This window comes from Chelon labrosus (genome assembly GCF_963514085.1).
Source record: "Chelon labrosus genome assembly, chromosome: 3".
In the NCBI taxonomy this organism is placed as follows: Eukaryota; Metazoa; Chordata; class Actinopteri; order Mugiliformes; family Mugilidae; genus Chelon; species Chelon labrosus.
This window is the reverse complement of record NC_140339.1, coordinates 17,432,948-17,455,596: the sequence shown is the minus strand read 5'-3', so window position 1 is coordinate 17,455,596 and position 22,649 is coordinate 17,432,948. Positions and strand designations below refer to the sequence as shown.

The 22,649-nt window shown below is 42.9% G+C and overlaps 1 protein-coding gene across 9 annotated transcripts in view; it reads left to right on the top strand.

Moving 5' to 3' along the window:
- Window positions 1-1,448: 1,448 nt before the first annotated feature.
- celf6 (CUGBP Elav-like family member 6) overlaps window positions 1,449-22,649 on the top strand; it is a gene marked incomplete at both ends in the record, with an annotated part of 123,675 nt that continues 102,474 nt past the window's right edge. For 5 of the 9 annotated variants that reach the window (XM_084541194.1, XM_084541192.1, XM_084541190.1 and 2 more), the window contains 2 exons: window positions 1,449-1,698; window positions 11,969-12,051. In XM_084541194.1, coding sequence (XP_084397320.1) covers window positions 1,449-1,698; window positions 11,969-12,051 — 333 coding nt within the window. The remainder of the gene's footprint in view (window positions 1,699-11,968; window positions 12,052-22,649) is intronic. The other 4 variants (XM_084541196.1, XM_084541198.1, XM_084541197.1 and 1 more) reach the window with 1 other exon arrangement.

Below are 22,649 nucleotides of genomic sequence, written 5' to 3'. Positions count from 1 at the left end.
AAAACGTGTAGAAATCAAATGACGTGAAGAGGCAAGAGTGAAATAACACAGTCCGAATGTTCAATTGTTGATTATTTACACACATATACTTATTTTACTGTACATTCATTGTGTACTGGGGAAGCATCCAGCCTCAGCTGTAGGGTTTGTGTTAGCAACAGTTCCTCCTGCTGAAGTGTCCTTGAATACTCTATCTTTAATGCTCTGTCTGGACAAAATCTCGAGCCTTCCGGGGTCATTGGCCATTAGCTGGCCTTGACTCATTGGATTTATGTTTCATCTCATCTCATACTATAATTAATCTCATCTCGCCACGAATCATTTTCAGCTATTTATGTTGCTACATCTACTTGTGACAATAATAACTACTCTGCCAAATACATGCAGTATGGCACCAGCTCAGCGCTGTCCAGGATCTGCTGCTTTTATACACCACAATTCACTTGGCATTCCAGGTGTAAAATAGTCCCTGTTAGATGGTCACAATGAAAACCAGCAGGGACCTGGCTCCTGAGGACCAGGACTGAGAACCACTACAGTATAGGTCAGCTCTACAATGAGTCACAGCAGTGTTTTTCATGACCGGAGATGGGCACTCACAGCCTGGCTCTGGTTTTCTTTCTAAACGTCTGACATCGACTTTTTTTTATTCCCGCATTTACCTCAATGGATAGGAAGCATGGGCACACCTTGTTCCAGCAGACTACAAGTGAAGACTGGACTCTTTAATAACATGGGCTACGTGTTGCAAAAGCCTGCACGGTACAAAAATAAAATATTCTACTTGAAATTATGAATGTGCACAAACACTAGTTCTAAACTGTGATTAGTAACGAAGTTTCGATTAATACACATTACTGGAAGAGAGCATGGCAATACAGCTCGACAGGCAGGAGGAGAAGCACACGTGTCGCCTTTGCATCATTTAAACATCCCAAGCTTTCCACTCTACACAAATGTTTGCGTTCCTGCTCTGCCCTGTGGGGCCCTCAGCCATCCAGCTCTCCCATTGGCCTGGGCCGCGCTCATTATGCAAATCAGCTGGGTGGGCGGGGCCTGGTCGTGAGAGTACGAGCCGACGTCACGGGACGGAGTGGCATCTAGGGGAGGAGGAGGAGGAGGGGGATTTAGTGGGGTGTACTTCAAAAAAAAAAAAAGAAAAAAGAAGGGGGACGGGGGCACGTAAAGCAAAAGAAAAAAATAAATGAGACTGAATCAAAACAAGGCGGCTTGGACTGTAAAGGAGGAGAAGAGAGGAGAGAGTAGGAAGAGAGAACAGGAGGAGGATAAGGGAGAGAGGAGGATATAACGGAGGGGGGGTAGTGTGCACTGTGCAGTTGACTACAGAGAGAGAGAGAGAGGGAGAGAGAAGGAGGGTGAGAGAGACGGAGAGAGAGAGAGAGAGAGAGAGAGAGAGAGAGAGCAGCCCGCCGGCCCATTGAGGAAAGATGGCTACAGTCACTGCAAACGGAGTGCAGCAAGAGAATGGATTCAGCACCACGAACAGCGCCGGCAGGATGAACGGGCTTACCATCGGCCAGAACACCATTCCAATGAAGGACCACGACGCCATCAAGCTTTTCATCGGGCAGATTCCCAGAAACCTGGAGGAAAAGGACCTGAAACCCCTGTTTGAGGAATTCGGAAAGATATACGAACTCACTGTACTGAAAGACAGGTTTACGGGAATGCATAAAGGTTGGTTGCTTTGGTCTCTTCATACTTTTGCGATGCTTTGGAGATTAAAAAGAAACAGAGAGGGATGGGGAGGGAGACAGAGAGAGAGACAGAGAGAAAGAGACCGTGCCAGTCAAGTTGTGGGGCAGAGGGCACGAAAAGTGTGATAATTTGCAGATGTTTGGGACAGAGTGAGAGCCCCTTGAAGCCTTCACACACACACACACACACACACGTATATATACGTACGTGTGTGTGTGTGTGCGTGTGTATGCGCGCGTGAGGCGTGAGTGGGAGAACACGTGGAAGTGAATGGCTTGCGAGCGCAGGGTTAATTGTTACCGCGTCCAGCCAATCCACGTGAATACTACAGCTGAAAACGCCTTTGTGTGTTTACATTGACTCTCATGTGCTGAGCGTCCCCGTTAAGGCCGGTTAAAGGGGGCGGGACTGCCGTGGTATTCCTGGAGCTGCATACATTTCTTCACAACTTAAAAAAAATACCCAAAACAAAACAAACAAACAAAAAACATTAAAAAAAAAAAACCTTTGTCCATGTCATTTTGTGCATATTGTCAGAGGGGAATAAAAGATGGGTGGAAGATCTGGCAATCGGGCTCCGTGATTAAGGTGGTGCTGGCATGCTGCTTTGACCTTTCAGTGGGCTCTTGACACGCTGCCTACTTTTCGGACGTCGTTATCCGTGGGAGAAAAGAAGAAAAAAAAAACCACTATTTACGCTGCAGCTGTATTGTAATGGTGCTCCGTGGGCGGGTTGCAGTCAGGAAGTACAAAGCAGGATAATAGTAGAGGCTGAGATCCAGCATGCATCGCCTTCTCGCCTGCTCCGTTCACACACATCACCTCCTCCCTATACTCCCCCGTATTGTCCGGAACGACCGGGATCTGTATTCACTTAGTAATTAGTCAGACAAGCCACGGATAATCAGGGATCGATCAGTTCTAATGATAGTGATACTAATGAAAGCCGGTGTGCTCGGGCTTGTGTTTCAGACGAGCCTGGAGGGTCTTTTAGTTGCACATAAAATCCTGTCCAAAAGTCCCAAATTGAAAGTTAAAGCCTTGTTTAAATACAACAAGAATACAGCTTCATGCACTATTCATATTACATTACATTTCATTTAATATATTTGTAATATACTTTGTCAAGCATTAGATTTTTCCCCCCCCAATTTGCATTCAGCTGATTATTATTTATTAAATATTTCACTACTTATTGATTTTCATTTTTTTCATTTTTTAATTTTTTTTTGCTGAGACTAATAATGACTAAAATGTAATTTTAAAAAAAGTTATTTGTGACTTTTTTTAAAAAAAAAATTGGTTTTCTGTTACCTGTGTCAAAATAAGCAGTCTGCAGAATACTGTTTACTGTTCAACTAGCAGCTAAAAGACAGTGCTGTGATGAAAGACAAATATTCAGACGCCGCCTCAGTCGGCTGTGATTGGTAGCATTTAGTAGATAGTTGTAAATGATGCTGTAATTTTACATATAATTTTAATCTCACCCTCACACGCAGCCACATCACACACTTTGCACATTCACACATGCACCACTGACACTGAATTCACAATCAGCTCGCTCTCTGGATAGAAAAAGAAAAGAAAAAGAAAAAAGCCTCACAAGGCAGGCAAATTATGTATGATATGTAAGTCAGTGGCTACAGTTCATGGTGTTATTGATTAGCGCAAGTCAAGAGCTCTTGTGGGAGAAATGAGCGTGGGCTCAGCACTGCTCCCTTGTGTGTGCAGCCCTGAAGATCTCCATGCGCCACCTGTTCCTCCAGCCACCGTCGGCCGCTGGTGCTCAGCCTGCTCCTCCTCTTTCCTGCGCTCCTCTTCGGAGCCCGATGATCGATTAAAACAATATTTCTGATGTTCGTGTTGTTTACGCCTGTCCTCGACCATCCCTGAATGTCAACACTCTGGAGGATGGTTGCCTCGGGAAGGATAATCCTGTTCCAAAGCCAGACTGTATTTCCGTTCAAATCACCCTCCACCAAGGCCACTCTGATGTATGCATTATGCCCACTTCATCCCGTGTGACATTCAAAGTCACTTTGGGAGCACAGGCGTGCACGTTTAATAAGATTTCGCCAATGCATTATATGGATGAGTTTTTCTTATTGGCCACTCATCTAAACCATGTACATGTCTCCTGCTGCGCCAATGTGTGATATCTGTAGACTGAAGCAAGGAAGTACAAGAGTAAGAAAATGGGATTAGTGTCATTAATAATACAGAGGTAGGTATAGTGTAAAATCAGCTGTGTCACTCAAGGAAGAGGAGTTCAAACCACCGACTGAATACCCACTGGGAGTGAAACTGAGAAGAGCTTTTGCGGAGGAAGCGAAGTTAAAACGAATTACTTGACTGTGAAAGTTCTGTGAAATGCAGCACGTTTGTACAAACCGAATTGTGCTCTGAACAACAGTTTAAAGTCAACACGTTAACTTTGGGCTTCCACATAATCAGGTTATTGTTTTTATTTAATTCCAAGACAAACAAAAATACTTTTAGTGAGTGATTAAATAAAAACACGACCATTTCCATCAGGTCATGCTGTCCTGGTAAAAAACTTTTCCTTCCTCTTTTACCCACCACAGTAAACAGTGTTATAAAACCTAGAGTTGTTTTTATTTTTTTTCAGTATGTACAGCATGTGCACTGCAAACAAATACTTTCCCAGTTCAAGATACTGATATATATATCAGCCCCTATAGCTGGATAGTTGTGGGACAGTTATATTTCAGAATGAGGGCAGAACAGTTCCCATTTGGATTAACAGCCGACATTATTAGGTTCCCCATGGGTGCTATTGGATGTATTCAGCATGCACATATCTCAGCAATCAAAGGCACCTACCGGCTTCAGGACTCTGAGGCTGCCGTACAGTTTAAAGCAACTGTAAGCGTATCGATCACACAACTACTCGTTTATTAAATGGCTAAAGCAGAGTAATGAATCTTCACCTGACTCTGCAGCTGCCCTAAGCTCTCCAGATCCCTCCGGCGTCTTGCAGCTCGTTGTTTTGGTTTCCTGGACTGCAACTTTATCGTTTTGCTTCGCTCTTAGATCTTTTTTTTTGGCCGCAGCGAGCTCCTTTTTACAATAAAATTATTCTAAAAACTGTTTTTAAATAAGCCACCCGCTTAGCAAAGAAAAGAAAAGTTAGCAGCAGCTGAAAATCTATGTGCTTTCCTTAGGGGGGAAGGCGCAGACAGCAGCTAACAGTAGAGGGAACATTCATCAGGTGGCCAGAAACACGACTCCAAATGAATGTTAATGCGTTGAGTGTTGTTCATGTGTGTATATTTACAACCACTTTCATAAAATCAGCGTAAAAAGGGGTTTTTGTGACGTGTTTTCTGCCGCATGGAAAGAAACAACAAGAGTTATAACGGGCTTAAAGAAGCTCTCTAGACAGTGAAATGACTTTCAGTTTGCTGCTGGTCCATCTCAGTCACACAGTAATACATCACATTCGTCCAAAATACTGACTGGACAAAATGCACCAACTAGTATTAAAACTTCAGGCTGGAATTAAATTATCCACACCGGACTGTTAGTCTACTCATTCGAGAAGTTTAATCATTTCTACTGGTTGTTGTTGAGACTTTCCCCCCAATCTCTGGGATGTTACAGTATACGAGGGGTAGCTGATAGATGATAGGATCACATGACAGTCTCAGGCTGTACCCAGTAGAAATCCTTCTTTAGCTCTACAACTACAGGCCAGTGGATGGTTTCATTTCCACCTGGTGTTGTTCTTCCTGGATGAATGGCATTCATCAACACACTGACAATTGGCAACGCTGTAGCCCGTAGAGTTATTTCCTCTGCACGAAATCAAGTTGCGCAGTGATGCTTTGTTCACGCTATATAAATAGCATAGTGGTTAAAAGGGAGTTTGCGTGCTGTTTGGTTCACACACACACACACGAAAAAAAAAAATGCTGATGAATAATGGCAAGCTATTATGTCAAAGGCACTGGAGGCTCCAAATGTTGGAATATTATCACAAATTCAATCTACGTTTTTTTTTTGTTTTTTTTTCACCACACAAACCTTCCCTGTTCCACAGCAGAGCGGCAGAGGAGCGAGAGAGGACAGAACCGGATTGCCACCGCCATCCCTAAAAACATAAAGTTCATAAAGATTTAGTGCCGTCAATTTAGTTTGACTTCTGCTCTGAAATCCCTCCTTGAGCCCACTGTAGATTGTGAAGATTTGATTTGCTTCAGACTGGTGAGGTACTATATGACTGCTGGCACCAGTTAGTAAACCGTACCTAATGGATGATTTGCAGCACTGCCTTTTTTCCCCGCCCGAGTCCTGTGACACAGAATTGCACCATAATTATGGATTTAAGGGCAGATCAAAATATGTCATGTTTGCTCATGACTAATTCATGTGGATTGTGCTGCAACAATTTGAGCAGATGTTTTGTGCTTCGTGGATTCTTGCTGCGTGCGTTTAAGGCATCTCAAGGGACTCGTCTGAATATCTGGGGAATTTTTTACATTTTATATTGTCCTGCACACTTGAGCGGGCGAGTGCAACTGAACGCTCACGTCTGTTCAGGGGAAATTTCTTCATCTGTTTCTTTTAACAGATGATCATACCCTGCCTGGTGGTGGTGGTTAGACGCCGGTGCCTCCGATGTCGGTTTGATAGTTTGTGTGTTGTCAGGGAGCCTTATACAGCGCGTGGGATGACTTGACACTATTGGCGGCGGGCGGGGTGCTCGTCGGTGTGTGTGTGTGTGTGTGTGTGTGTGTGCGCGGTGCAGCCAGGTCGTGCTGTTTAACATCCATCATTTCACTGAGCACTACATTATCATAATACTTAGTGTCAGTGCAAGAACGCATGCATTGTTCAGACATGCTGAATGTTAGTGGGGGGCAAATCTTTTGCTTGAGTAGCGTTATCTATCAATCCGTCTCTGATGCTGAGAGGAGGGACTCTGAGCTGCACCACGCAGCCAGGAAGAAGAGATACAAAGAGTTGTTAAATATCCTCATCCATTCTCCTCTCCTCGGTAGGTCCATGCAGTGTAATTGGCTATAAATAGCCTGCCAAATTGACACAAAAACCCATTTTAGGCATTGAAATGTCAAAACTAAACCACAGTAGGGCACTAATATCTAATTGCAAAAGGCTCACGGAAAGCAGCAACAAATCGTTAAAGGTGTCTCTTCAGCTTGCAGACAGTTTTGTGGTTTCCCGTTAAACTCAATTTTGTTTGACTTTTGGTAACATCCACTGAATCACAGAGCCACGCTTGTGTTGGGTTTTATCTACAGTAGGAGCGTTGTAGAGGAAGTGTTAGACAGTGATTGACAGTTTGTGTAAGCTGAGTGACAGGTGTAGCTTAAGTCTACAGATGACCTCTTTGATCATTAGAAAAGGGGCTGCGTGTGAATCAGACAGCTAGCGGCTCTGAACAACCCGCTCCGAATGTAGATGGATGGAACAACTGAAAGATGGAACGATGCTCCGCAGGTAACAGGGCGGTTAACACAGGCACAGGAAGCGCCGGATGAAACCTCACATCATATTTGCCTCAGTACCCATGAGGGGGTCAGGCTGTCACATCCATCCAGTTGTTTTACAACAATTTGCTTTTAGCGCCTCGGTCTTTTTTTTAATTTTTTTGGGGGGGAATTAATTTGCATTCTTTTCCCCCAGTTTAATAAACATTCTTGGATCAGACAAGTGTGAGGAGACTGAAGGAGAGCAAATTGCTCATGATTCATGAATTCACTGCTAATGAATTGAAATTTTATACAAATTTGTTTTGGAGTTATTTCAATTACAGGTACCTGATGCCTTAAGAAAAGCACAATTTACTCTTAATGCCTGGATGCATGCAATTGTGAGCACATACTAATTTCCATTTTAAAACAAATTGTTAGAAAAAAAGCATTGCACGGGGAAAAGTTCTTTAAGTAATTACCCAAAAACGTGTCTTGCAAACGCAAAGACTAATTTCCCATTTCCTGCTTTCTCTTTGAACCACTTTGCAGGGTTTACTTTTTCATTTGCCTTAAATGCAATTGGTTGAACTTTTGTCCCTCACCGAAATTATAGTGTGGTAAATTGTATTTGATTACCAAAGTATTATTTTCACCCCACTTAACCTTCTCATCACGGGAAGCTGCACACTGGTGTTGAACCACCAGCAGAGCTTTCCCTTAATTTTAGAACCTTGTCCCTGTTCTCCTCATCCTCTTCTTCCTTTTTCCAATTTAGTTTAAGGCAACTTATTTCCTCAGCCTTTGGTCAATATTTGGTTAATACAAACTTTTCAAAGGCTGGTTTAAACACTACCTGAAAATTTACATCAGACTTAAAAATTGCTTTAGTTCCTTAAGTTTATGGCACATAACGGTGAACATTACGTTTTCCTTTGTTGTCAGCATTTTGTAGTACCGCTGTGCACATCTGAAATAAGATTCCACTTTCTGCTGATTGACCAAGGACCAGTGAAGGTGGCATGTTTTTGAAAAGCCCATTTGCATACTGCATACAACACCAGCAGGGACAGCAGTGTTTTATAGCTCGGAAGTATGAAAGTAATCCCACGCCAATTAGTCAACTTAGAATTTTAAACTGACAGCCCTAACCTGCTTCCAGCTGCCACATCCGTGTTACCTTCTCCCGAACAGTACGACTGAGCCTCTCCTCATGTTCTCCGAGCTAAACGCTCATCTGTTCCACGACTGGCTCTCTGAGTCGCCGAGTCCTTTGGGCTTCAGACGTCCCCCGAGCCAGCAGGATACGAAGCTCTCCTAAAGTCCCGCGCATATTCCACTGCTGTGAGGAAGCCGAGGCAGCCAAGCAGCTCGCCTGGATATTAAAGGCCACGCTGCACAAGAAAGTCCGGTTACACAAGTCATTTGAACTAATAGTATCAAATGCTATTTTTCTCGAAGCAACGAGATAAATTTGCGGCGGGGTGATGCTGCTTCACTTGTTTCAGATGCAGACTTGTTTTTAGGCGTGCCGCCGGAAATAACTGAAGAATTATGCAAGCGGTGCTCATTTACTGTAAAAATAGCTGTGCCACACTATAAAAAATACTGCAATTAAAATTTTACTGTTTCACTGTTTCATCTAAGTAAAAGAATCAGTAACGTTATCAAGTTATCCATTATTGATGCACTCTTCTCATGTAAACAATTAATGTAAATTGAATTAGTGTTGGCAGTTTAATTTAGTCTGGTTTCATGTTTTTTCATTGCACAGATTACTAACATTTTTAAAATTAAACGGAATTAAGAAATGATCTAGTGCAGAGGTCTTCAACAGGGGGTCCGCGACCCCTAGGGGGTCCGCGGAGGTACTGCAGGGGGGTCGCGAAAATGTTTTGATTGATTAGACATTTTTTTATATTCACCTCCACAATTTTTTTTAAACACACATGAAGTTCTTTTTAAATGTTATACAGCTTGGGGATTATGGGGAAAAGAATCAAGGCTCTAACTATTATATAACATATATTTATGGGCGATTTCCTGATAGTAGTGATCATAAACGGCAACAGAGTCAACCATCTTGATGTAAATAAACGATCTATGCTGCTGTGCCATACTATAGGACCGGTTTAATATAAAACACAATTTTATACAATATATATATATAAGTAGGGGGTCCCCGCTCCATCTCTCCATCAGATTGGGGGTCCTTGGCCTGGAAAACGTTGAAGACCCCTGATCTAGTGAGTATCTCTAGAGTATATAGTAGTAAGAAGTATGAAGTAACCTAAGTACACACGTAAACACATAACTATAATGAAAAAAGTCCAACAATAAAAAATAAAATATCAATGAAAATATTCTAAAATGATCAGGCTGCTCTTCCATGTGGTTCCCTTCAACAACAATTTATTTTAAGAGGTTCTTCTCTAAAATAGATTTTTTTTTTGGAAAAGCTCTCCACCTTGACTCTGAGTAAGACCTTCAGCACTTTTAACAAAGCACTGATCAAATCTGCTCGCATTTACTGTAACTGAAGGGCTATTAGATCCCCTCTAAATAAGACTCCTCTTCCTTTATTTAGTCTGTCTTCTTTTGTAAATGCATATGTACGGTCTATACTTATATTCCTCTGTTACAGTTGCATTATATTAACTATTTTACCACAGACTCTTAATTGAATTGTCACTCCTTCCTTTCTGACACTTATTTTGACACCGTGATACTTAATAATTCTCACTTGATATGAATACAGTGTGTGTTTGTGGGTTTGGAGTGGTAGTATTTCACATATTTACTGGTACTGTGACTCAGAGGGTCCGATATTTGTTCTGAACCCGTTTGTTAACCCGTGGAAACAATAATAGAATTGTTTTGAAAAATGTAAAATAGTTTTATGCCGTGTTAAGATTAAAAGACGATCCACAGATTGCAGACGTTTTTACTCATAAACTTTTTGCAGCATGAATTTCTAAACTGATTTGGGTTAGGGACATTTGATGGGATAATGTCAGGATGTACACCATGCAGCAAAGCATCATGGGGAAAAATGCCATAAACACGTAAAGGCAGTGGCAGAAGAGTGTCGCCATCAGCCTTCAACTCCCACAAGCCCTTGCGCGGACGTGCCCCCTGGGAGGCCTCGGCTCATGTTCCACAGTTTTGTAATGTCTCAAAGGATGACGAGTGCTTCCCCAGGCGCCCAAACTTTTCTGCTTTGCTGTGTGGCATGCTGTTTCATCAGTGTCGTTTAGGTGATTTTTCCTCTTGAGTAACCGCCTAGTTGTGGAGGTGGGTGAAGGTTGTCGTGAAAGGGAGCTCTCTCTTGGCCGGGCTCCAAAGTGCGTCGCTGGCTTTTGGGGGGGATGATGGGTGCAAGGCATGCCGTGTATCATCCGTATGTGTGAGTGTGCGTGTCTCGCTTCTCCCGTGGGAATCCTTGGCAGTAGGTGTGACATGTAGTAATGGGAAATTATGCTGCAGAGTGCAAAACCTCTTCTGAACGGGGTCACCCATTGTCAGCTCTGCCAAGCACGTAACACAGCAACAACTCACCCTTTAATGAAAGCTGCCACGTTTTAGTTTGGTATTTATTTACTGTCTATTTACATTACATTCTGTTTTTTTTGTTGTTGTTTTTTTTTCTCCCAACTTAAAGAAAAGTCTCCAGAGATTTGTGAGGGTACAGTTTCAGCTCATCACCGGAGGTTTTTAATTACTTGGCAGCTAAAGTAAATGCACACTGCTGCGTGGTTCAGTGACTATAAAACGGATCATTCATCAAAAAGCAGAATGCGTATTTTCTTTAACTAATTGGAACAAAAAATTAAATAAATAAATAAATCACCCAATCTGGTGTGACTAAGCATTTTTCACCACCACTCCATTTGAATTCAACCTTGAGGAACACGGTGCCTTTCACACCTGCATGTCAGACGTTTCGCTGCCTCGCTTTGCTCGGCCCATTTTACTATATTAAAAGTGAATGAAGGGATGGAACAGAAAGGAAGAATTAGACGATATCACCTAAAACTAAAGGCAACGTGGCAAAGATGCTCTTCTCGTAAACAGTGAAGATGTGCATGAGTTCATTAAATCTAATCTGAAGGGGTTGTCACATAAAAAAAAAAAAAAAAAAAAGAATTTAATCTTATGTCTGAGCCAGCACCTTGTTTTCTCTCGGGGTATAGAGCTATTAATTTTACAGAGCCACAATCCAGTTGTCGGCGTATATGAATTCCAATTTTATATAATACATGTTTTTGGAAATAGCTTGTAAAAACTCCAGTAAGTGTCATATTTTGGCCAACGCGTGAAATGAAATTACCTCAGTGAAATCTTAAATCTCTGGGTCCATTCGGAGGGTAGCACTGTGTTTTTTTTTGTTTTTTTTTTAGAAGGCGACTGTGGTGATGCTTAATCTCTGAGCAAACATTTAGATAGAGGTGTTAAACTGGCTTCACATCTTTACGATGCAACTTGCTGGAGTTTCAGTGTCCAATTAAAATCCGACCTGTGTTTGAATCAACGTTACGTCTGCCTAAATGGGTTTACTTAAGGAGAAACTGTTTTTATATACCTTAGACAAGGTACTTAGATACTAAATGATAAAATCTCCAAATTATCATAATGATATAAATACGACTTTATAATTTTTGACTGCATACATTAAATGCACTTATATCGTGACCATAAATTCTCTGTCATCTAAAGTTTTTCTTATTCTCCTTTGTATTATTGATGGTGCCGTGTAATAAGACTGTCTCTCCCTTGTCTCCCTCATTCTGTAGGATGTGCCTTTCTCACATACTGTGCCAGAGAGTCTGCACTGAAGGCCCAGAGCGCCCTCCATGAACAGAAGACTCTGCCAGGGGTAAGTGCCCCCAATCTGCCCTCTGTCATAGGCTAAAGCCCTCGGGGCAGCCAGCTTGGCATGGGAACCAATATTAACACAGGAATTATATCACACGCACATACAGCGGCACTCTCCGAGGCACGCGGTGACACAATATGCATTAAGACACACATTCAGGCACACGCACAGATCTGGAAGCAGATGGAGAGAGTCACTCATACTTTCTCAGACTCCCTCTCAGCCTCTTTTTCTAAAGGCTCATCCTTCCTCGCCTGCTCACCTACACACACACACACACACACACGTGGACGCACACTAGAAGAGTGTGAGTGGCCTATCTCACCTTGCAGTGTCTTATTACACTAATCACCCCGCCGGAGATATTTGATAAGCGTTCCTTCATAACAGCCCGTGCCGTCCTTCCCCTGTCCTCTCACAATATGGCTGCCGCAGACACTAATTGCCTTGAGGAATCCCACTCTCATTATCACATATAATCAAACAGTAAGTATAAACAATCATTTTTACCATGTATATCACCATCTGGTGTTTTTGTTTTAATTCTCTGCTCAATTTTTTTTTTCCCCCCTATGTTCCATCGTTTGCCTTTGGCGGGCGGGTAACTTTTTCAATTAAAATAATGGCCTCTTCAAACGGCACAGGTAAAACGTACCCAGTAGTGGGCTCTTAAGCCCACCCAGGAGGAGACCCTCAATCTGGGATGAGCGTGAGCTTGTGGTGTCTATCTGCACTTGATGCGTGTGAGGGGGATTCGATTCTCGCATCAGGGGAATTATCGAGGTGTGATTGAATTACGCCCGCGGGTCCCAAAGAAGGAGAAGCTGTTCTAGTGCCCAGGCTCGTCGCTGGCCGCCTCTCCCTGCTCCCCTTCCGTTTCAGCACCAAGAAAGCCCCCCAGGTCCGGTCTTTAATCAGAGCCAGAGGATATCCATCTAAATCTCCAGGGAGGGAAAGACGTGCGGAGAAACAGAGGGAGGTAGGGGAGAAGAGATGAGAAGTAAGAGAGGAAGAAAGCAGGCACGTGGCATGGTTTGTAAATGGGGGGAGAGGTTGATGTATGGAGTTGGGGGGTATTATTCCTCACCATCGGGTTAATCAGTTGTTTGCACTTCACTGCATATCATAGATACTTCACTGAATGTTAGGCACAGCTGTACACTGCGGCGAAAGTATCCCTGGGAGACCGGGCTCCTCGGCTCCTTGCCGCTTCTCGCAGCTTCATAATGAGATGATTGTCATGATGAGCCTGGATAGGTGTTCCTGTCTTTATTGCCCTCGTGGAGGGACATTCTTGTTTGCCTTCTATCTAGAAAGAGGTTAATGGCATGTTCTGCGGGGTTTGAGTAAACATTTCCCCTGCACAGCTCACAGCGAGGGGTCAGTCCTGCAATCGCAGGCCGAGCACTGCCTGCATACAGAGGACTAATAAAGATGCTCTGTCTTTCTGTGTGTGTGTGTGAGAGAGACAGAGGGAGAGAGAGAGAGAGAGAGAGAGAGAATGAGAGAAAACAAGAGGAGTGCGGGGGAGACAGAGACAGACAAAGACTGGGAGAGGTGACACTTCTGGACAAGCCTCATTGTCATTGTCATGGCCCGATGGTTTGAGATGCTCGGTCGTATAATGCTGCCATTTCGGTGCTTCTCCACACAGTGCTGCAGACATGATTGTGCAGTCTGGTTGTTCCTGTGTGATTGTCAGGAAACCAAAAAACAACTTTTGTCCCGATGAGACTTGTGGCATTAAAAAAATAATAAAAAAAATATCTGTTTCTCTCAAGTGGATAGATGAAGACTATAATAGAAACATGATTTTCTTTATATTGGGTTGTAGGTAACTCCTCCTATTTTCAATAGACACTTCACAGACATGTCCTATAACAAAGCACCGATTACAAAGAATGGCCCCGGTTTCATTCAAACTTGGAAACTTTGGAGTTGGATGACCTGTTGTAGCGGTGACCAGATGGCTTCCTGCAACAGACAAGGCCAGAGCATTGTGCATGTGGCTACCCTCGGACACGTTCCGGGATCTGTGAAAAGGAAAATAGTCCCTACTGAACAGAGCGCAGAGGTGATAAGAGCTTCCCAGTTCTTGTGGCAAGTTTCCATTTTGCCTGTCTGCTGCGTCTTGGTTTGAGACAAAGATTAAAAACTAGACAATGTCTGGTGGACGTACGACAGCAGTACGAGTGCACATAACTGAATATGTGAAGGAGAAACCGAACTATGGTTGACTTTCCCAAAATCAGCATGTCTCTTGATTAGAAATAATGCTAAAATATTTGTTCATCAACAGTTTGTGATTTACCGGTGGAGGCATGGTAGCGAATCTCCATATAAGCCACAATTTAGATGTTGCGTATTGTAACAAGCCTACGATATTTTACCTTTTTTTGGAGCGATGCATAATTTGTACCTTGTATTTTACTCAATGTAAAGTGACACATTAACCTAGAAGATATCCTGCAAACTGAAACCGCATCCTCTACGTGTGCGCCCTTCATGTTATACTTTCTTTACTGCGTTCGTCTCATCTCTCCAGCCCCGTGCAGATATATTCGGCTGAGTGCGTTTCACAAAATGAGCAGACTATAGGCTTAACAGTGAGACAGAGCAGTGGGAGAGATTATTGTGTGTTCTCAGCATGAAGCTACAGCTATTACATCATCTCCAGACTGGCTATGAATCTTAAATGTTCCATAATTCACATTCCTTTATTTACTTGTACTGTATTCACTGCGCTTCAATTGCCACCGGGGAATCCGGCTCTGTTGCCTGTTGCGGCTGAAGCGAGCTTTGTTTACATTGTTTGATTAATTGCATGTAAAGAGCATAATGAGCTCTTGATGTCCTGTGCATCAGATCCAGCTGCTGCAGTTTGTACAGTAAATGTAATCAGAGATTCAGACTCTTGCCCTTTGTGAGCTTGTAATGCCACTGTGTTTATGTATGTGCATTCAGCACGCTCCCCGGTGCAGGGCAGGATGATACTGTGTGTGAGCAGGTCAGGCCATGCCGGTGAAAGATTTCTCTTGGGATCTGATTATTTCGTCATTCGCACACAAACCTTGGCCAAATTGCAGTTTATGAACATTGCATTAGCGTTTCCTTTTTTGCATCAAGACAATTTGTGCACGCAGGTAAGTTGCTGATCGGATACTAATGACCAAATAGTTTTCCTTGATTGCCTATAAACTTTATGGCCTCCATTATATTTTCTTCTTTGTAATGCCATCTGGCCATAAAGACTGCAAGAACGTATAAATAATATTTGCAGTTGCCGCAGCAAAATGTTATTTACAACTGTTTGCCAAATAGCCTCCCAACATGGCACTATTGGAGCAGCGTATCTTCAAATGAATCCCGCTCTCTCCTTTCAGGGCCGTGCTGCTTTCTCCTCTCAGGCCAATTAGCTCTTGGTGTTTGCATGTAACAAGCATGCTAATTGGGTGCTACTGAAGCCCAAAAGCCAATTAAAAATTTCTAAGAAAAAAAAAAAACCCATCCAGCTCCTCTTTGTCTCTTGTTCACTTCCTCTTCCTTCGCTTCTCCAATACATTCTCCTGCCAAGTCATACGCTTTCACTTCCTCTTTCTCTTTCCCTACACTTTCCCTGTGGAATGTGCCGAGTGTGGGGTGGCACCCCAGCCCTACACTTGTCATTTTACGGTATATAGAAGTTTCTGTGAACATTTCTTGGTCTCAGAGTGAAAGTATCTGCAGCACCTGACCCCCCGTATTGATGGCGAGGCAGCCGAGCGCAACGCTGAAGAAGATAGGAGAGAAAAAGTAACAAAGTTACACTATCTGTAGTGTTTCTCTTCAAATTTGAAAGGGTAAGCTCGAAAGCATTGGCTTCCACCAAAGTGGGTAGCAAAATGCTTGGGTTTTTAACATTTCCTCTTCTCCTCCTTTGCATGAAAAGTGCAGAAAATTGACTTCTGTCTGTGTCACATAAAAATGGGTCAGGGGAAGATTGTGCAATACCAGTATTATGTGTCACTAAGCACACTGCCATGGGGCTGTGGATCAGTGCATCCATGCTCTTTACACGCTCTCCCTGCATCACACCACAGACGTGGCCACCGCACACCTGCCATATGTCTCCTGAATTTCACATGCCTTAGAGAGACAGTGAATAAAGCTAATGTGTGTAAATGTTTCCAAAAACATTGTTGCTTAACTTTAATCATTATTAAAGACACAGGAAAGTGAATATATGGGAAATTGTGATGTGGCGACACTTGCAAGTTCATGCATGTGACAAATAAACTCACACTTCCCCCCGTGATATGTGACATTTGCATCAACATGCCTAACCCCCTTGTTTATGCCAATTAATTGAGGATGTGTTAACTGCTTATGCTGAGTAGGGGCAGCTTTGTGAGGAGCGATTCCTTTATGTATATGTATGTTGCAGCATCACAGCATCTTATCAGCAGACACACCAAGCCCCTCTCCAGCACGTTCACTCCTGGGCAGACATGCTGCAGTTTAAACTAATTACTCAGGCCACGCAGGGCCTTTACCCATTCTTTTAAAGGGACAAATTGTGTTCTGTTGCCGATCAATTTGTCCTCTGTGCCAGATTTGTCAACCTCCACTGCCCCTGAGCTGTTGCCATTATGAGGCCAAAAAAAAAAACGTCCTGGCCACTGGACGTGAGACCTCTGCTAAGGCTCTCCCTACTCTCCTCATCATCAATTACGTCTATATCATTTTCTTTCTGCTGCCCGCTTTAGAAAAGAAATTAAAAAGGGCCATTGTTTTTCTTATCCCCCTAGGATGAAAGCATTTACTACGCTGCTGCACTGTGCTTGGCCATCCTGACGATTAGGGAGTGAATGGAATCACAATCGAGGGATGCACTCTGCATTGTCTCCCATTATGTGGCTGGTGGCCCTGAATATTGTGCAAAAATTAATTTCGTTCCATCTGATGGGATTTTCAACCTTGGAAAGTGCGAAATGTTAATCCTGGCAGGCAGGCGGGTGGACATTGTGGAATGCCTGGATGTTTTACTGGCGGATGCGGACAGGGCACAAACATGGTTGATTGTAAGAGTGCCCGTAACTAGCCCATAAAGATGGCAGGCCAGAGGCGCTGGACAGATGAGCAGGAGAGATGGGGCTTTTTAAAGGCTGCAGGGCAGGAGAGTTTTGGAGTTCAGAGGATGGCAACAACCTGGTCATTTGTCCTCTTGATCTTGAACATACAGTACTGCTGTACAGGCCAGGGAGGAAGAAATCCCAACTTTTTAAATGCATTGATCACAAATGGAAAGAAAGCAGTTCATAATCCAATATTTGAAAAAGAGAATTTGACTTTTAAATACAGTGGAAAGTAGAAATAGCGGTATCCATAAGATTAGAATAAACTTATTGTTCAGTCTCAACACACGCAAAAAAAACACAACACTGCCTCCACTATCTAACGCTGTTACACCACCCCAGGGCCCCTAATGGTTCTTATTCCCTATTCCCTTATTTTAATCTTTAATATTATGCTCTTTTGTTTGTTTTGTTTGTGTTTATATGTGTGTATGTGTGCATGTATTATTATAATCCATCATTGTTATATTACTCTAATACTGTATTAATTGACCTCTTTCATATGTCATACAGTAGATTATTATACTAATACCACCATATCCCACCATTATTACAAAACACCAAATTAGCAATGTGCTTTCTTTCTCTTCCTTGTCTCTCTTTCATGCATTTATTTACTTTTTTCTCTCTCTCTCTTCCTCCTTTGCATAAAAGCACTTCCTCCTAGACTCGGTATGCGTGCACACAGCCCAGCACACCTGCTCACACACAAGCACAGCACATAACCTGTCCTGTAAGTGTTTGTGCTCAATAAAATGAAATAAACTGATTAGAATAAACTTTATCCAGTAGACATCTCATGAGATTTGCCAGATCACGGAGAATCCATCTTGCCAGGCTTTAAGCTAGGCGCTCGTGAGCAAACCACAGAGCGTCAGACCAAACAGTGTCCTCAGAGGAACTCCTGGCAGCTACGAATGTAACAAAACATCTGGCCCGTCTGGTGAGAAGAACCCCCCGCCATTTATTGTAATGTTAAGAAAAAGTCTAAAAGCAATTCAACTCTACAGCAAAATTAAAAACAAACCCAGTAATAGAAATCCTAGACTGACAAAAATGTATTTTAAAATAATGAACCATGAGCTTTACTTTGGGATGACGAGAGCCCGGCTCAATGGGTGAATTTTGTATTAGTATGTGTTGAAGCCTGAGCAGTTCCTTCACACCCTTCCTCCATTTCGACACATTCGCTATCTTTCTCCCCCTGACAGGTGCAGTCGGACTCCGCCGTGCATGCTCCCCTGCGCTAATTTATCCGCTTCTTTAGCTGTAATGAGGCAGAACTGGTAAATGTGGGGACAGCATTGTTAACATTGCTGCTTCACTGGGGAAGAGGAGAAGGCTGACAAATAGTGAAGAAGGATGGAAATGAGGCCCCCGGTGCTGTCATACCTCCAGAAAATGACGCTTTTAGTCTTTTACTCAGGCTGGATCACTGTCTCTTAGTTCTCTTCGTTAAGTTGCACGCTGGAATATGACATTTCCTAAACCAATTAAACATCAAAGTTGCTGCTGCATCAAGATTGGGCGGTTTGGGCGATAACGGCTAGAAAGAAAAAAATCAAAAACAAACCAACAAATATGTGAGACTGGAATTTTTTTCCCCCCCTTAAAAGTCATCAAAAATGTTGTGGATTAAGTTAATTAACTTCCAGCTCATTCAATTTGAGGAGATCAAGGTGTAAATCTACCGTAAAAGTTCGGCGTTATTCAAAAGTATCAGTGTGGTTGCAGATAACAGAGGAATGTCTCAAGAGAAACAGGTGTTCACACCCCAATGAGTGGATACACATGAGGCGCTGTATTTTTTAGTCAGACAAGTGCGTTGAAGAATGAACTAATTCTTGAGGCTTTTCTTTCTAATTCCATTTCTTTTTTTTCCTTTCCTTTCTTGTACTTCTACCTTGAGTGCCGAAGACATCCGAGGCAATCTACATATATTTTTTCAAAGACAAAACAAGGTGTGAAGTAAATATGATGTTGCTGAGTTCAGCAAATCACTCCAGCGCAGCGAGTTTCCGAACGCTGCAGTTAATCACACGTGGACAAGTATAAACCCAGTGCTGATCTGAAAACGATCTGACGCACACATGCACAGGGGCACCTCTTAGGGCTCGTGAACATTATGGGATTGGACATCTGACATTTTTAGGAGGGAATGGTTGGCGGGGAGGGTGCAAGAGAGCGCACGTGGAGAAGAAAGAGAGCAAAGAGACAAACTGATGAGTCATCATGACGGGGAGACCACGGGAGGAGAGGCACTCTTGCATAATTAACATCCGAGCATCACCAGGACAAACTCCTCCATCAGCGTGTCCAAAGGATTAAGTACGCCACGCTCCTCTTATCTCCCCTCTTCGTTTAAGAAAGAAAATGACCTTGTGCTTGTTTACATGCTGATTAAAGACAGGAGGGAGAGAAGGAGACGGCGAGAAAGTCAAACTGTAATCAGAAGAGTTTGTTAAGTGAAGTATTTTTGGTTGGTGCGTTCTCAGCAGATGCAGCGAGGAGCTGCAGCCAGACTGTGTCAAAGCAGCAATGGGGGGGGGGAGGTGGGGGGGAGGAAAAAAAAACAAAACACACTGATGCATCAGCTAACGAGCAATGAGTGGGCTGGGACAAAAAGAGTGTGTGCGCACGTGTGAAAGCGGTGTGTGATAAAAAAGTATGTTTGGTGTGTGGGTGGTTCCATTACCTAGTCTGCCTGTTTTATTGCACTGGGAATACCTGCTGTTTCCGGAGCTCCTGTGAGTCAGTCTATACTATACTATCTGTATGTGCCGTGTGTGAGGGTTGATATATTTCCTCTCTCGCACGAAGCAGTCTGAAATTTAGAGCATTTGTGCAGAGTCATTCTGGCTGCAGTTTAGGGTTCCTCCTCTTTGGTTTGGAATTAAGAGAGCTATTTGGTATTTTTCTGCCTGTCACTATAAATAGAAGCAGCTGTAAAAACCAGTGGTACTGGTGTGGACAGTGTTTCTCAACATGAAGGCCACATTGCTCATGATCCCTCCTGCTCTGTGCATTTCTCTAAATTTGTTTTCTCTTTTGCTTTAGCACATGGGATAGCTTTGTTTTGTCTCTGAGAGCACTGGAATAGATGAAGCCTGTACCTTTAAAACTCTTTGCGCAGTAAAAAAGGAACAGCAAAATCTTAGCTACTGTACAGTGAGTGCAGCACAGGGGCCATTAGGGGATGCCAGTTATGTTGACAGTGGTCAATCATTGATGCTAAAAACAGCATGCTGCAACATTAAATGAATGGTATAAAAGTGTCTTTGCACGTACTGAAAAACTTTCTGTCTTTGCTTCTACTCTGCTAACTATAATATTGGTCCTTTATCCTCTTTTTTTTACCTTTCTCTTTCCTACACTATGGCCCCATTCAGACCTTGCATCCCTGGGGAGTCCTATCGCATGTGGCCAGCTTAAAGTCCAGGTGTGAAGACACCAATGATGCACTGAGGACCTATTACAGACTGACCAGATTCCTGGGTTGCATTAGGCCGCCTTCCTCGCCTATTTGGCAGGGGTGGTGTTGTGTATGGGGTTAAATAATGATGCGACCACGTTAATGTATAAGGAGCTGCATTAAGTTAGCATTTCCTCAATAACCAATGATTTCTTTAGTTACCTTTATTACCAGAGATTTTTCTATCACTGCTTCAAATAGCAGCAACGCTGTAATTACAGTGTGTATGGAAGTTTACAGGGTCCAGTTAAAATCTGAGTTTGGAGTAGGTCTCTAAAATAACTAATAGAGATAAATTAGTAAATAACTTAATATGTGTGCTTTCAGTGAGAGAGGCCGAGAGACACAGCTTGGTCCAAAATATGTATCATCTCCTCAAGTCATGATAAACACACAACCAACAGCTGTTTTTGGTTCTGATACAAGCAGTAGAGATCCATTAGAGACAGAGCAGGTGTTACAATATTCTACTGTGTCCCAAATGATGTTGGTGTTTATTTGCATACAAAGAGCAAAATTGAGATTGGATCTCAAGTGGAGGCTGGGGACACGTGGAGACGTATTTTAACGCCAGGTGTGATGACAGGCACTTAAAGATGGCCACTTGTGATCAGATTGCACAGATTGGTTCTCAATGCTAGGTCAGAACGGGGCCAACATCTCTGGAAATCTTACAGGAAAACCGTATACCTGGGACAGTTTTAGTTTTTGTAATGGCTATGTATGAATCGCTTTTTAAAGAACATGCACCGCATGAGCTTTAATGACTTTAAAACTTTACCTTACCTTTCTCTACTTGTCATGTCACAGAAACAACAAACACTTTGCCTGTGATAGTTGCAGTGACGTTCAATGTTACTGCTGGACAGCCAAAGGGTAATGATGTTGACCTTTGGCTATCTTGACGCTGCAGTCACTTTGGGGACATTGATAATCAGTCAGGAAGGAGACCTTTACCCATATTTTATTATATGTACAAATGACAATAAGCAAAAAAAAGTGTAGTAGTTGTTTAGACAAAGCATATAATATCAGTGATTAGTTGTTATGATCAATCGACTATATCATTTTATGAAAAATAATTTCCACATTCTGCAAAAAAATAAAAGCATATATATGTGCCACCATATTGGAGAGTTGATATTTATTGTACAAGTGACAATTACACCTGATATATCTAGTATTAAATATATGGTACTTCACTGTATTAGAACTATAAAGGCTCAGAAAAAGTTTAAATATTTATCAAATACATACAAGTCTTAATATCTGTTGATAATTTAAGTGTAATCGCAAACAACTATTCACATAATGTTTGCACGTAATCATCATAGACTTGTTGAAAGCCAGGCAGAGGGAAAATGAGAGGGAACAAGACGGGATACAGAGACGGGAAAGGTGAAATGAGGGTGCAGAGGCCCCCGCTAGTTTCTGTTCAGTCGAACCCGCTACTGCAGAGGAAAGCTCTGACAGTGAGGTGTCAGAAATAGCACCGAGGCTAACACCTCACCTCTTGCTTATTAATGCATTGCTCCCATAGCCTATCGCACTCACCTATCACGCACACACAGTCGCACAAACAATGCAACACACATCAACAAACCTCACACAGCTCAGTCACATGTGCACAAGGCTGGTGAGCATACCTCTCACCCGAACACACACAAACACACACCTGTGCGGTGTCACACGCACACACACTACATTGTCAGATCAATATTGCATTACTGCGGTATGTTCTCCTCCGAGAGGTTACAGTGATAGGTGAGGGGTGTGGGTAGAAACGCTCTTTTCTGCCTGTACAGTGGCCAGGCACACGGGGCAGATCTGAGGAGACTTCACAGCTCTGACAGCCAGTTTCACCTCCAGGCTTCATCGCTGTCGCTACCCACTCTCATCCAAGGCTCTGCCTCGGGCCTATGATCATTTATAGAGTATGTGTAAGATGTATAGAGTGTATGTGTGTGCGTGCGCGTGTGTGCATGCAAGCTTGTGTGTTGCACTGTGATCCG